Raw genomic sequence first — 17148 nt, forward strand, 5'->3', positions numbered from 1 at the left:
TAGTTCTGCCTATGTGCTGCAACACCAGCAATTATATTGTTACCAGCTATTTTGTATTTCTTACAATGCCTGATGGGCGCAGCGACGACAGGCAATGTTAACAACAGGGGGTTCCAAAACAGGGAAGAGAACAGTAATACAGGTCTAAATATTACTATTACAGAATAGTAATACAAGTCTTCCAACCAATTCTAAAGAATGAGGAATGCTATATGCCTTTTTTCTTCCTAAACTTGTAAATCTAACATTCCTTCAGATTATTTCAACCACAGTCCTATGTGAATTATAAACAGCTACATGTAGCAAGCAAAGATCCAAACTATTTCAGAAGAATCTGAAGATCAACGTCACTTTATAGACAATAGCAAATAGCCATCTTACCAGTCTGTTTATGCGAACAAATTCTTCTGGGGTTTTGGCCCATGGTGGTAGTTCAACATCAGACACAACTGTTCCATCATCCATTACTCCCAGATTGTAATTGTTGCTGTTGACAAATATCTCTGGGAGATAATAGAATTCAGGAATCAATTCCTGTAGATACATGAAAAACAATGTCATGTTATAAACTCTGTTAGCAGCTGTTCTTTGTCATGTTAAAAAAATAATTATTAGAATGGCATTAGGCAAAGAGAACATACAAAATCCTCTCTCCTCCCTCCCTAGGAGGAGGGAAATTTTCATTCTTCCCAAAATTTAAAGCTTTATATGATAAATCCCTATCCTGCTTATAACACCACAAAGAACTAAGACACAGTAGGCTCTAAAACAAAAACGTAAGAACATTTTTTTGATTGCATGTTATGCACAGAGAAACTTACAAAACTAAGGTGATGAACAGCCCATTACAAATATTATGTACTAGAAAGCAACAGACAATCAAGGATCCTAGTGCAATCCACATTTTAAAGTCCTAAGGCACAAACAGCAACCTACAGTTTGAGTGAAAGAAGTGTCCTATGAATTAATTACAAAGACATAAAACCCAGTTGTATTCTTATTCTCTCTAACATAAAGGGTAAGAATTGAATGTTTAGGCTATTACCTAAAGTTGTTCAATGCCCAAAAACCAGGGTTTTTTTTGTTAATTCTAAAATACCTAGAGTTATACCACATGTTCAGCAAAAACCCACACACTCAAAACAGAATCAAGCCAATATTTTTCTTTCATGGAAAGGTGGTTAACTCAATTATGTGTCCACTCTATAATTACAGGGAAGAACCATGGATAATTTCACACACACGGGGAAAAAAAAAAAAAGGAAGGCATTTCACATGGTTACAAGGCCTGTATATGCGTTAAATTCCCTTGTCAAGATCACCACCACTTTAAAAAAGTGTGCTCTACAGCCCTGTGCTGAAGAGGACTGGAACGCGGCGTGTAACACCTCCATGGCAGGCCCACCCTGGCACTTCTGCAGGCAGAGCCATTTTTGAAAAAAAAAAGAAGCAAGCACATAAAGCAAAGGAATTTTAATTTCCAAGTCTTGCAAGAAAAACAAAGTAATACTAACGGGTAAAGAAAGATTTTCTTTAAGCAGGAAATGGTACGTTACAATGCAGAAACGAACACAACATGCTAGGAAGTAAAATTAAGCTCAAAATTATCAGTATTTTCTCCTGGATGATTACAGTTTCCCTGTTTTGCAAACAGACACATAACTTTGTAAGTTGTCATTTATTTTGAAAATATGGTAGGATATACATAAAAATAAAGCTGATGTCATTAGAACCTTATTAACACACATTTACAAAAGTTCTAGCATAACACAATGGAGAAAGCCTATTAATATAGGCTTTTTTTAATATATGCTTTTTTTTGTGGAACTTCATGTTGACATTTAAATACACCCAATAAACCAATTCTATGTATTTAGAAAAACTGAGCCACTAAATTAGAGAATTTACTTCCTTTATAAAGAAAGGATCAATACATGTAATTGCTTCAAGAAGCATATTTCATAGCAAATGACTGGTGTAAACTTGGTCTTCGTACAGCAAGTGCAAACTGCATGCCGCTTAAGAAGCAGAAAAAAAATCAGACTGCCCCACTGGCTTTGTCTACAGTGGGTGCAGTACGTGGCTATGCCAGAAGCTCAGCAGATCAGATCTGAAACCTAGTTTTGACATGGGTCAATGGATCAGGGGACTCCCAGATAGCCCCTCAGGGCCAGCTACAGTATGAGCAGCTTTCCAAATGGCTAAGTGCAATCGGGAGGTCATCAGATTGCGGACAAGGTCAATCTGAAGTAGCCAGGGCAAAGACAGGAAAGATCAAGCAGGAATTAGGCTATTACCACCTCCAGCCTTGTGTGAAACACTGCTTGGCTTTGAATTGTACATCTTTTTGTTTCAGTCACCTTAATTAACTAGGCAGGGTAAAAACATGCTTCTGTACCAAACGCTTGACAAGTACTTGATAAAAAGAGATTTGAAACTATTTAATTCGGTAAGTCAAAGAAAAACAATGCAGCAAGGATAAACATTTGTAAAAAAGAAAGTACTCTAACAACAAAGTTTCTGTAGTTTTTATCATTACAAAGAAAACATACAGACACTACACTATTAATTTGATAGCGGCATGCATTATAAATATTAATCCCTACTAGAGCTCTGAGTACTTAAAACCTAAGCTCATTACATATGTTACTGATGTTTTTATTTCTCTTTCTCTCTCTCTCTCTCCATCTATATATATATATATATTTATAGCTCTTCATTACTTTCTTTCAAGATCAGAAAAATAATGGCTTTCTAGAACACACTGTTTTCATTAGATTATACAGAAACAACATGCTGCCTGGAAACTTAAACATTATCGGTAACTTCTGGTAGTTTGACTATTAGGAACTTTTCATAAAACATTATTCCATTACTCCAGAAATGAGCTTGCAGAAAGTTTTTTACTGTCACCACAACAATACAGTTTTACAAAAGTAGCTTCTTTATTACATGATTTTCTTATCTTGACCACATGCTAACATTTACACATGGAAAAAGGGAGTCCACATGGATACACTGGGCCATTCTAATTGAGTAGCACTAAAGTATCAATTTTTAATGGCTTTATATGGGTCAAAATGACAACGTTAGTTCAAGGCCAACTGTTTTCCCTAAAACCAGTGAATAAACTTGATGATAAAACATTTAATTCTTATAGAATTTACAAATATTCTTCATGTATTTGACAACTGAGGTCCTTAACAGTCCTTCTCAACTCTTTATGAAGTTGTCTTTTTTCTTCATCGATTCACATCACAAGCGTGGACTGACACTGAGATAGCAGAAGCTGACTCATGTGTGTAACTCCATTAATAATGGAACTTTTTGGACATATGAGAATGTTAAAAATATTAACTAATGCATTTTTTCCTTGTTTTTTGAAGAGAGGAGGAGTAAGTTACTTGTGGTTTCACACAAATACCATACGAAGATGCAGGACAAGCCATGAGCGGATAGATTGAAAAATTGCCCTCTAACATATTGAAACAATGATTCCTAAGGAAATTTCACTAAAAAGATTATTTTACGAACAAGTAATATCAAGAGAATGTCAGTTTAACACTGGTAATTTATTTTCATATTTGCCACTAGGCATGAAAAGATCTATACAAGATAAATTGTTTCTTTAATGTAATGAAATGTTATTTTATTCTTTTCTTTTGTTTAGAAAATAACATATGAAATTTGAATCAGTTACATGACCTGTCTAGAAACAATGACACAGATTCCCTAAACATATTAAAACATTCATAAGATACCAGATTTTCAAACTAAATTATTTGACAACTACGTTAAGTAATATTAAGCGTATATATTACCTGTCAAACAGAATAATAAAAGCACATAGTTAAAAGGCTATTTTTTAATTCATATTGCTACATTGTATTTTCTTTGTTAGGAGACTTTAATAGCATTTAAAAATATACTAATATATTAAATTAATTCACATTTCATTTTTTCATTACACTTCAATGTAACAATTCTCATTACTCTGGAAAAGTATGATTTCTAAGTACCCACAAATTTCCCTCCCCCTGCTATATGTGTTATTTCCCACAGAACTAAGAAATTGCCTCAAAATTCTCCCAACTTCTACAAAAAACTATTCACCAGGTTTCCATTACAATTTTAAATTGAATGAATGAATACATTTACTTTGTCTATGTCTAATCATCCTGTTACAAGTTCCAAGAGATTGTATTTCAAATGTTTTGTAGTGAAAGGAAAATATTAAATTCTTCAGTAAATTACAATTAAGCAAATAAAATTATAACAAAACCATATGTTTATTTAGCAGATTTATGAAATCTATGATAATCACAATTAGTAGTTGATTCATTATTGATCAATACTTAGATTTTACTAAGTCAATACTTTATTGCATTAAAAAATTCATCTTTAAAGCACTTCAGATCCTGTTAGTCAATTCACGGATATATGTATAGACAAAATTACTTTACTTTTTACAGAGGATATGAGTAAAAGTTGGCATTGGTATCTACTGACCATATTTATACACTATTTACTATGCAGTTCAAGTTAAATTGACAGAGAAAGAGGAAAAAAAGTATATATAACTACATTCCTTTCCTCCATTTATCTGTAAATTAACTAGGGGTGAAAAGGACTATATTGAATCGCAAAAAGTTCTAGATGAAACCTCAAAAGGTCATCCTGTCCACCTTTCCGTTCACAGACAATTATTATCAGGTATTCTTCAAAGATATTTCTCTGCCTTGTTCTTTTAAAATTTTCAGTGACGGGGATCCTGCAAATTTCTAGTGTTCATCTGTTCACCCTACAAGGAGGTCTTCCTAACATCTGGTCTGGTTTTGCTGCAGCTGGAGCCCATTTCTTGTCCTATTCAGACTGAATACAAGCAGCAGTTGCCCCATTTTACACATATTAATGTATAGGAGCAGCTTTTACCTCGGGGCCAGGGGATCCATTCCCAGGAGCCCCTTCTGACCACTATTCCCCTCCCACAGTAAGGACAGACAGCACACACACCAGAACCATGGAGGACATGGTGGAACACTGGAACAGGAACCATACAGCAGAATTCATCTCAATATAAGAAAAAAAATTCTTTACAGCGAGAACTACTGTTCACTGGAACAACCTCACCAGGGATGTGGTAAAGTCCTCCTCACTGGAGGTTTTCAAGATGGGACTGGACAAGGTGCTAGGCTCCCTTTCCCATGAAAAGCTGGAACAGATGATGTTTCAAGGTCCCTTCAGTAAGGGCTGTTCAGGGCAATGAAGCTGGTGTAAGGCAATGAAACTAATAAAGGTTCTGGAGAACAAGTCTTATGAGGAAAGAATGAGGGAAATGGGATAGTTTAGCCTGGAGAAGAGTAGGCTGAAGGGACACGTTATTGTTTTCTACAACTACCTGAAAGGAGGTTGTAGCAAGGTGGGTGCTGGTCTCTTCTCCCAAGTAGTAAGTCATACGACAAGAGGAAGTCACCTCAAGTTGCACCAGTGGGGGTTCAGATTGGATATTAGGAAATACTTCTTAAGGGAAAGAGAGGCCAACCATTGGAATAGGCTGCCCAGGGAAGTGGTGGAGTCTCCTTCCCTAGAGGTGTTCAAAAAACATGCACAGGCACTTTGGGCCATGGTTGCCAAAGTGGTGTTGGGCTGATGGTTGGACTGGATGATCTTTGAAGTCTTTTCCAACCATGATTCCATGACTCCACATAATGAAGTGCACTGTGCCTGCCAGCTAAAATTCCCAGCAGTGTAAAAGCACTACAACTGCCATGCACTGCCAAAGCACTTCACGTTTCTTTTCCTGTTACCCTTCCCTCCAAAGTAAACAACCTGAACCCCTCAATTTATACCACTGGTCTCATTTTCTAGACCACTGGCCATTCTCCTTTGCACTTCAGCAAATTTGTTAATAACTTACTTGAAGTTTATTATTTCAACAAATACACAAAATTTTGGAGCAGACATGAAAAGTATTTGTTTCATTTTCAATTCAATTACTGCTGGGTATAACAGACAGACCACAGATATTAGATGGAACTTTCTGATCCATACAGCCAGATGTCTATATTTTTAACTACTGCAATTCCCACAGATTACCATACGCTGATCTAACTGAATTTTGAGTTATTATTTTTTTTTACTGAGTGAAGTATTTTCCAGTTATGGATCTTGGCATAATTATCCAGAAAAAATAAATCTTTCATGGAAAGTAAACATCTGCATGTTAAATATATTAAAAGTTTTGCTACATCAGACATGCAATCTATTGCTAAAAAAATCTGCATTAATATGCACCTGCTTCTGAATTTTGCTAGTCATTGCTCTTGGACATTTTTGACCTTGCTATTAAAATGACATGAAACTTCTCCCATACAAAGGTAATGTTGCCAGTTTGGCAGCAACTTTGTTCCTTGTAACTTTTTAAATACCCATCTGTGAGATGGAGAAGTATAAAACAATGCAAAGCATATGTAGAATCACTTATCAGCTTACAGGGTGTTTTAGACATACTTATGTTAGGCAGCCGGTCTCAATAAGCATGAGCTGCCATTTTGCAAAGCTTCAGCTTTTTTTATAATATATATTTTAAAGAAAGTCATAAAATCTGTCATCCTCCAGTTTCTGCATTTTCCAGCAGCTTGGAACCCTAGAGTTTCTTGCCTCTAGTTTGCCTAACGTGCCTTTAAATCAGTTGTTTTCAGTCCCGAAGCTCATGTGCGCTCATTGGCCTGTCTATAGCAACCTTCATTTCCTCAAAAAACACTTCCAGTTTCTTGGTCAATTTTAGTCAAATTTTACAGCAGGTTATAAGGATAACTAAGTTCCTACAAGTTTAAAAAACAATAAGCAGGCAGCAGAGCCATTACATGTGTGTGTTTTGAGTGGCCCAGAGAGTAAGCTCACAGTTTAGTAGAATCTACACAGAGAGGGCACCATAACAAATGTCCCATCAGTGAGAAATTCTTAATTTGAGGCTTACAGGTTTTTTGACAAACAAGTCAATCTATTGCAAGAAGCAAATCCATAAGAGACAAAAAATCATCTGTTCTAATACTTGCAGAGAAGGATTTTTTTTTTCTTTATAGAATGTTACAACTGTTAATAACCTTTTCCAGATATATAAACACTGATTTATAATTACGGAAACAGATTTTTCCCAGTGCCCATCCTAATGTTCATTGTCTACAAAGTTCAGTTACAGAGTCCAGATTCTCAAGACTTCTTGAAGAACTGAAGAATTTCATACTTGAAAGAAAAAATCCACATTGAATACATGTGACCCGATAACGACAGAGTAATCCATACAATGGCCACAGAAACTAAGCAATATCTATGATTGCAGGTAACACTACTGGTATTTTAATTTTGTTATATATTCTACTTATATCTGGTTACAGATCTAACTTCTCCTCCATAACAAAGATTTTCTGAACAAAGCCTGTGCTTGTTTGGATAAAATACCTCAGGACCCAGCGACAGGAGCAAGTTTAACACTCAAATAAAAAGAGGACCCAGTAGGCCCTGTGGATGCTCAAAAGTTTCCCTAGGCATGCTTCTTTCAGTAAAAGTATGCAAAAGAGATATTACAGGACATATGACTGGATTTCTGTATCACTTCTTTATCAGAGATCAATGCATTTTGGTTTTAATAAATGTTTTGCATAGGACTTTAAGAACTCACAGCTGAAAACTTCAGCCTGGGTGGCTTTTATAATAGTTGCATAACCTTTGAAAGTTGTTATTTTATTCAAAATACATACTGGAAAGGAAGAAAAATTAAGAATTAGTAAAGAACTAAGGTAAATGGGCATATTATATAATTATTTGAGCATCAGTTTGATGACATCCATGTATTAAAAGATATAACTTTGCTTTTACTTTACTGCAACTATTCCTTTAATTTTAAATATTTAAATAATGTTAATCAGATGCATTAGCTATATGTAAATGCCACTGTCTAGTAAGAAGTAATGGCACCAAAACTCAACAAATCTTGTGAAATATTGTGTCCTTGTAGACAGTGTTTTCTTTATTCTTTTCAAGAATGATTTACAAAACCTGACGACTGGCACATTACAGCACTATGATAGCTTCAAACGGATTTTGAGAATGCTCTCTGGCCAGCAGAACCCTTGGTTTAGCACAGGCTAGCTCTAGTTCAAAGTTGGCACCATCAGTTTCCACAGGCTCATCGTCCAGGATCAACTTTAGTCATTAGCATAGAGATGACTCCGAGGAAAAGAACTAGAAAATGGGTGAAAACTGAGAAGACAAAGAGCTACTTTCAGAGGTCTCTGTCTATTACAGTCTATGGTTTGAGACATTTTAGACTCATGATTACCACTTAAGTTGTAATTTAGTTCTTAATCTTGGTATGCCTTTCATAATGAAATCATGATGTCTTCTTAGCGTTCTCCTGCTTCCCAAGCTGTCCCCTCCAGCGACACTCCTGAATAATCTTGGCCAAACCCATTCTCTTCCAACCTCACCAATATTTATGTACACCAGATGCCCACTTTATAACACTAGTACACTTGTAGAAGCCCAAGACAATCTACACATTATAGTATAGTTTAGTATTGCTATAATTCAAAGAGACTTTAAACATGTAGCTTGATTTAAAGAAAAATTGTCCAAAACGATGCAATGCTAATGAATTTTATAATGTAGTTAACTTGTCAACACACTATTTTTGTACCCCACAATTAAGCTGGTCTATACTATGACAGCCTTAGAAAGGGTAAAGGATAGTAACTTGCCAAATACACCTGTATGAGACATGATTTCAGATGTTCAATATCACCACACCAGCCTTACAGTAACTGTCACTGATGTGTGTCATATCACAAAACTGACTCATAAATTAGTACCCATTTTATGATGGAACAATCTGGAACAGCATAATTAGAAAGTACTGTTTTCTGTAATTGATGGTCTTCTAGCAATTCTTTTTGAACAAAATTAATCAAATGCACCAAAAAAAACCCCAACCCATAAGCACAAGAAAAAGGGGCACATGTGAAGCAGTACTGGGAAAGGCACGAAGAACAGTACATACCTCTATACTAGTGACAGTAACTTGGTTAAAAATGGTAAAAAAAAAAAATCAATCACATGAAGCCAATCTTCTTTTATAAAGGTAACTGCAATAGTGGATGGTGAAAGAAAAAGAGGTATGATTTTGCTCCATCCATAAGAACAACCTCTGAGACTATCTCAGACATTCTTACAAGCAAAGTAGAGAAATGGAGATGAGATTAGGTTACAATAACGTGGGAGTACCCAAGCTGGAAATCCATATCCCAAGAGCAGTTATCAATAGTTCACTGTCAAACTGGAAGAACATGGTAATGGGGTCTGCCCTGTTCTTAATACCAGTCAATAATGTCATTAATGACCTGGCATAGAAGGTGCAGTAACAAAGTTCCAGATGACAATGAGAAGGCAACATAGCCATTTTGAGGATAGAATGAGAACAATCTTGAAAAACTGTATGTAGCCTATTTAAAAAAACTACAACAAACCAATCAGCAAAGTACTACACTTGGAAAAGAGAAAATATATCCAAAGAGCAACACAGGTAGCAAGTATGCTGTTGTAAATATAATGATAAATAAACTTATTGCAACAGGTTAGCTACCAAAACAGAAATAACAATTAGTTCTGAACAAGTATGTGCAAATATACTCATTCTTCAAAGAAAAACAGCTACACAAAAGAACAGAAAGGCTTAGCTTCTTTCTGTATTCTGGAACTTAGTTCAAGCCCCAAACTAAACTATTTTTCTGTTAAACGCCGCCAGGCTATCCATGTTTGTTTCTCATAAAGTAAAAACAAAACTAAGAATTGTTTGTACTAATAAATTAAATTGAGAAGTAACTAAATGAGTTCATGGTCATGCCTGTCCAGTACTTTAAAGGTACTGACTGGTACTCTCACAGAATTGAAATGCATTTAATATTCTTCAGTGCAGAAGATTTAACTTAAAAGCACATGGTTAATAATTTAAAGGCAACAGCATAGAGCTAATTAGTAAATAAAATTGCGACAGTGATAGTGAGACACTAGCAAACTTCCAAAGGATTTTTAATTTGCATTGCTTAAATAAATGTATAGGGAAGAACTAGGAAATTAAATTTTATGCAACATATCACCTCTTGAAATCAAAATTTGAAAAGTTCAACCAAAGGTTACACTGCAGTGCAGCGTTAGTTTCCTGCTTTGATCATTGATCCGAGGCTTTCACAGGATATTGACAAAGATTGGTTGTGACCACACATATGCTTTAGCTTTCTCTGTTGAAGTGACACTAGCCAAAAAGGGTTGCTTCCAAAGCTAGTTCACACTAGTCCTCCTTGTAACGAATGATGCCTCCAACTAAGATTAACAATAATCTTAGGACAGCAAGCATCAATAACTAAATTCATTCTCTTCACACAAGAAGCAAGGAGAAATCATTTCCTGTAATGAGTTTGATAGTTCTAAAAATTCACAATTTTCTCAGCTAGAATTGGAATAAATAAACCCTTCTTTTACCTTTGTACCCCCTACACCTGATGCATCAAGATATGACAACATTCACTTTGGCCAGAAACTTTCAAGGTCTTAAAAGTGGCTTTCCAAATCCTTTATATTTTTATAAATGAACACATTAAACCGCTAGGTTTTCATCAGCTGTAGAAGTACCAACAGGAATCCAGAGAGCTTATGGTCAAAATTCCCAGTATTATGTAATCCACCACAACAGCCAAGTTCATTTATGCTCTCAGCCCATCAGAAATTCAAGATAAAGCTTAAAAACCTTTCATTTGTCGAGAAATAAATGGTTTTTACCCTGTGTTTGCTACAGATTAAATGGTATGCACAGTCAGATACTACAGCAAAGTCATTTCCACGTCCATCCATACCTATATTTTCAAGAGATTTCTCCCTCAAGTCATTCAACCTGGTGACTCCCCTGAAATAATTTTTGTTCCCCGTATCTCACTTATAAAGACACCTTTTATAGCTGAAATAATTTTCTTGTTTGCAAGGCTACTCCCAGAGTGAACCTACTGTTGAACACAAACAAGCTCTACGTGGTCTTTAAAAGAGCCAAGTGTTTTGTGCACTTAAGCAAGTGGCAGCCTCCCCATCACACCTAGAACTGAATTTATCTTTGAAGGAGTCAGCTGCTTCAGAACAAGTACATAAGATCACAATGAAAATAACCATATAATACCTTAACACAGGCATGTCTTTTAAATTTTAAAAAAAATATTTCATATTCAGCCTAAAAAGCAATATATCAACCCCATCTGAAACACTGAAAAAGGAAGAGAAAGACTGAAGAAATTAGTAAGGAATCTGCTAAAAAATACCAGACAGAACAGTAAAATGTAGCCTACATACAAAATAAAAAGGGGAAAATCCTAATTATTTTAATGCATTTAAATGTTTCAACATTCAGGCAGACTGACTGGTCCACTGTATATACATATGTTGTATTCAGTATGTATCTCACAATTCTCTTAAAGATAGAAAACTGTTTCCTGTGGAGGTGAAAGATTAGAACATAATGTAGAGACCTCTGTATGAAGACTGCCTACAAGGCCATTTTTCACTTTAATGCTCTTATTCTTTTCTTGATATTATTATTTTTCACCTCACTTCTGCATAATTTCAGTGTAAATGTAACAATAAAAATTATTCTTGACACAAAACCATTTTTTTCAATATGCCAGTTGCATTGTTAGCATTGGATTATAATAGTCATATAGAAGATAGGTTTAAAAATATGTAATAACCATATTGTAACACATCGCAACGCTTCTTATATGAGAATCCAAGGAAGTACATTTCTTACCAAACACTTTGTGAAAAAACTGAAGCCTCCCTCAAGTTCCTGATTTTCTTAAAAATGACATGAGATAAAATCTTCGTTTCTAATATAACTGCATAGTCTCCCCCAGACAGGCATGAGCTGTGCTAATACAATACATTCTTACACACATGGAGCTACAAGAAAAATCATATATTGTTTTGGACAAAATTAAGACAGTTCAAAAACATGCTAATGTTAGAAAAGAAGGAATAAACTGGAAGTCAAAGGCTTTTGAATAACCTTTGAATAATCATAAATGTATTATGTATCATCATAGTGATGCAGAAAGTAGTTTTCCAGTTCAGAACTATATAGAAATAATTTCAGAACTCAACTTGGACGGGAAAATGTCATTTGCTCGACTACAACATTGTATGCCAAGGTGACAGCAAATGATGTGCACTCAGCCTTTTCAGGAGAGACCATAAGAAAGCACAGCCATAAAATGATCACAGGGAAAATGTCTAAAACTTATGGGTGTTGCGTTTCATAGTATTTGTTGGTTGTAAGCTAGGTGGGAAAGGAATTCTAAAGCAAGAATAAACACAGGAAAATTTGTTTTCCCAGGTAAGCATCAAATCCAGAAGAATTTCTGTTCATTTAATTCCTTCTGTCTTCCTCCTCCTTCCTTCCCAAACACACACATTCATGCGCACATGTACTTAACACTGCACAAGATGGGTAAAGAAAACATTCTAGCTGGCCATGGATTGTCTCCCATAGAAGCTACTGCTTCAATTGCACATATTCTTGATACATGAAAACAGTAACACAAAACATACCATTTAAGTAAGACCACTAATTTAATGATGACAGCAACATCTAATTTAATGTTCTCAGTTAATTATTAAATACAATCATAGAATCATAGAATAACCAGGTCGGAAGAGACCCACCGGATCATCGAGTCCAACCATTCCTATCAAACACTAAACCATGCCCCTTAGCACCTCATCCACCCGTCCCTTAAACACCTCCAGGGAAGGTGAATCAGCCACCTCCCTGGGCAGCCTGTTCCAGTGCCCAATGACCCTTTCTGTGAAGAATTTTTTCCTAATGTCCAGCCTAAATCTCCCCCGGTGGAGTTCGAGGCCATTCCCTCTTGTCCTGTCCCCTGTCACTTGGGAGAAGAGGCCAGCACCCTCCTCTCTACAACCTCCTTTCAGGTAGCTATAGAGAGCAATGAGGTCTCCCCTCAGCCTCCTCTTCTCCAGGCTAAATAACACAAGCAAGTATACAGTATGGTGCTACCATTAGCTAGGGAAGCACACAACCTACTTTATTCAGGCAACATGTTGCAATTCTGCATGTAGAAAACTTCTAGAGGCACATGGGGCACTTCAGCCATGCATTCTGCAAACACTTGCAAGGCAGAGCACAATACTAAGCATCAGGAAACTTGGTTTCCACAACCATAGTGAAATATTGGATACAGGTATTTCCAACAAAGATGGTTTCATTCATTTTCTAACTTTTTCTTCCAAAGTGTCGTATGGAAATCCTATCTCATTCCCATTCCTGGCAGCTCACCAAGTCTAATGAACAGACTCCTCCAGTCAACCTTAATACTCAAATGCTACACAGCAGTATAATGTAACTCACAGCAATTCACAGACTCAGAATTCTAACTGCAAGCAACTTCGAGAGGCCATCCATAACAGTAGAGGTACCTCTAAAGACAGTACCAGCTTGAACATGCATCATTTCCAAAAGATATCTAAGCACTTTTGAAACACCTTCACCACACTAGTTGCCAGGGAAGCATTCATTGATTTTATCTGTTCTGTTAGAAAGGTTACTTTCATATATAATGGAAATAGCTCTGATATTTAAGTCCATTAATTCTCATTCTATCCAACAGGACAGCAGAGATTTTTCCCTTCTTTCTTGCAGCAGACCCTACCTTGTAGAAGACACTTAAGTTCCTCCTCGGTCTTCTCTTCTTCAGAAGAAAAACAAGTACAGCTATTAAATCTTTCATTGCATTTTATTTTCAAGACCCTGTAGTGTTATCATTATGCCAGCGTGGATTCTCCCAACTAGCCCACAACTATGGATGTAATACCCCAGCTAAGACCTTACCAAAGCTGGGCAAAGCTGAAGATTTGTTGCATATATCTTGAAAGTTACATTATGTCCTTTTGATTTATCTTCTACACAATACTACTCGCAAAATGTTCTGTTATACCACAATAATATTAAATCATATGCACTGATGATTGTACTGCAACCCTACACCGTTGTTTTGCACAGCAGATTGTTCTGTGTTATATTTGTACCTAACAGTACGAGAATCTGCAGGAAAATTACAATTCTCACTTTTCCCCAATAAACTTAATCTAAAACTTCTCTCAAATAATTTTCCCCTTCTGCAATAAGTTCTTACAATTCCAATACACTTCCAGTACCTTCCAATCCATTATTGATGGACAATGAGGTCTAAACTGTTATTACCAAGAAGAATTCCACTGAATACATCTGTCAGTTTTAATAATGAATCACTGGTAACTATTTTACAAATACAGTGGATTCTTTTAGATCAAGTTTTCCCAACGGATTCATGAGACAATGTCAAAAGTTAAGTTCATCATCTGCTTCTTCTCTGTTTACAAGGTCTGCTACCTTTTCTCATCAGAAACTGTGATTGTTTTGACATAATCTCTTCTTGATAAATATGTGTTTCATTTGCTTGTCTCCTTGTTATCTTCCTGGTACTTAACCACAGTCTGATTATTTGCATAAGTATTCTTCTGTGAATTACAGTTAAACTCACCTCATAATTTCTTGGCTCTCTTTTTCTTCTTTTTAAAGAACTAAATACTTATTTGTCCACAGCTGCTACCTTTCTCCTCCTTCATTTTCCCCACCCTGCCCCAAAAAGCAATCTGAAACTTTGCCTGCCAGTTTTGTAAGTACGAGAGAATGAAGCTCATAATGACCAAAATTTGAAAAAAATCAAACATGTTTGTATTTTCTTTTGCTTGTATTTTCTGTTTGTTCTTTCACAATTTAATATAGACATTGTATCTTTTCATAAGTGGTATTAATTCCAGTAGTTACTGATTGCCATTGATTCTTTTGGTGGGGACTCACAGATGCAAAACAGACATTTTTTCAGGACTGTTAGTTGACAATTTTCTCATTCCATTAATCTGCAGATCAACCTTTTCTTAATTATCTCCTTCCTATAAATCTAATTATAGGATGATTTCATATTCCTTATGCCTCTTGCTAGCTACACGACTTTCTCAAGTCAGCCTCTGATTTTCTGCACACTATACTTTTCCATCCTTCCTTCCATTAAAAAATAATTCTGATATAATCCTTCTTGGATTTGAACAAAGTTTTCCCACTGCTACCAGCATCTTTTGCTCTCCTCTCCAGTTCAAAACACCCTCCAGATCCCAGACTCTATTTGTTTACCTCATTCCTTCCTTCAATGGCTCCCTACTTAAATCTTTGCCTTTGGAATTTCCATGTGCTCCTGCCTTAGCTTCTTGACCCACTTAATTCTAGGCCTCTTTCTATAGAATGATTAATTATCACATTAATTTGTCTTCTTTTTCCACCTACTTCTTGTTCACTCTCCAGTTCCCAGGCCCAGCGTCCCTGTAAGGGTAGGTTCAATATCATGTTCAATTCTATGTTCAATTGAATATCCTCAAACACTCACTTTCTGTAGTCCTCTGTTTCTCTACCCAATATATAGTCTTTCCAGAGACTGCTTTCAGATCTCTCTCAACTCTTTATCCTGTTTACTTATTACTCATCATAAGATTAGGTTTTGTTTGTCATGGTCAAACAAGGAAATAGGCTACTGCAGAAATTGCCCAAAAATGAGGCTGGATGCCTAGAGGCAAAATTACATAAAGTAATATGACTATTAATTGCAACATTCTTACCTGAGGAGGGCAGAAGCATGAACAGAGTACGAAATCTATACCAGTTTCTACTGACTTTTCAAAGGCTTGAAACTTGTGCAAAGTAATAAAATGACAGTGAAACACATACTTGTAGCAGAAAGGCCAATTTTGCCTTATTTCAGACTCAGGACTAAAAATGTTCACTGAAGTTTTACAGGAGAATTCACTGAAATAGTCTAACAAAAGTTTTACAGAAGAATCCACTGAAATACTCTAACAGAAGTAAAACCACGTGTCATCGTCATTCCATCTTTTTCCCAAAGTGTACGATAGCTCCCAATCTTCTTCATTCCCTTTTTCATAACCTGTGGTCCTACGATACAGCTACGATAAAGGCAGATACAATATAAAATGTGTTAACACCTTTCAGGAAAGTTTTTACCTTGATATCAGAAGTGTCACGCTGACTGTTGCGCCACGCTCTTGAAACAGACGAAAAAGTTCTATCTGCATGATCGAACTTCCCACCTTGTAGATTTAGGAACAGTGTTGTAAAGGGTTCCTAAATACATACAAAAGATTAATTAAGAACAGCAATGTATTTCTTTAGGAATTTCTGGGGGAAAATGGTGTTTATTATTCTTTCAGGGTTTGGTTATTAATGATGTTATTCTCCTGGCAGACACATGACTAATTACAAAGGGTAATTCTATTATTCAAAAATGAGAAATACAAAGTGATGCTTATTTGTTTTTATTCCGACTTTATGCATATAAATTCACATAAAGAAAAGAAGAAAAAAACCAAAACCAAACCATTTACAGGCTGGAGGAGAAGGTACAGACACAATCTGCCAGACACACGCTGCTCTCAAAAACATGAAGCAGCTCAATATTTTTACCTTAGATACTTTTTAAACTAGCATGTAACAAAAATAAATATGCATTTTATTTTGTTCACAATAATCTATTAATACAAAGGGTATCATTCCATACTGATAGCTGTAAGATTGTTATTGTTTAATATGTAATTTATGATTTAGAAAAGAAAAATGTTTCAAAGATTTAAAAGCCTCCTCTTAGTTAAAGAACACTTAAACACATATTAGTGGATAATTGCTTGAAATTGGCTAAGCACTATAAATTACTTCAAGGATCTATGTATGCCTGTACATTCTAACAAGCTTTAATTAATGATGTGCTGCTAACGCTTTCCCAAAGAAATTACTTTCTAGGAGATAAATCGCCCTTCAATTTTCTAGAAAAATGCATTGTTTAACCAACACATTAATATGTAGCATCTCAAAAGCTACTTCCATATACATTGCAGCACAGTTTTAAAAATTAATTTTTTACATCACAGAATTTCATGTTTATCAGAAACCAACTCATTTACACCCATCAGAAGGTGAAAATTAAATAC

The 17148-nt window shown here is 35.7% G+C and overlaps 1 protein-coding gene across 4 annotated transcripts in view; it reads right to left on the reverse strand.

Moving 5' to 3' along the window:
* The window catches only part of LRBA (LPS responsive beige-like anchor protein), a 401088-nt gene that overhangs the window by 93473 nt on the left and 290467 nt on the right, over positions 1-17148 (reverse strand). For all 4 annotated transcript variants that reach the window (XM_069855353.1, XM_069855351.1, XM_069855355.1 and 1 more), the window contains 2 exons: positions 16169-16288; positions 382-534 (listed from right to left, as the gene is read on the reverse strand). In XM_069855353.1, the coding sequence (XP_069711454.1) occupies positions 382-534; positions 16169-16288 (273 nt within the window). The remainder of the gene's footprint in view (positions 1-381; positions 535-16168; positions 16289-17148) is intronic.

The sequence above is a fragment of the Phaenicophaeus curvirostris genome, chromosome 4 (genome assembly GCF_032191515.1).
Source record: "Phaenicophaeus curvirostris isolate KB17595 chromosome 4, BPBGC_Pcur_1.0, whole genome shotgun sequence".
In the NCBI taxonomy this organism is placed as follows: Eukaryota; Metazoa; Chordata; class Aves; order Cuculiformes; family Cuculidae; genus Phaenicophaeus; species Phaenicophaeus curvirostris.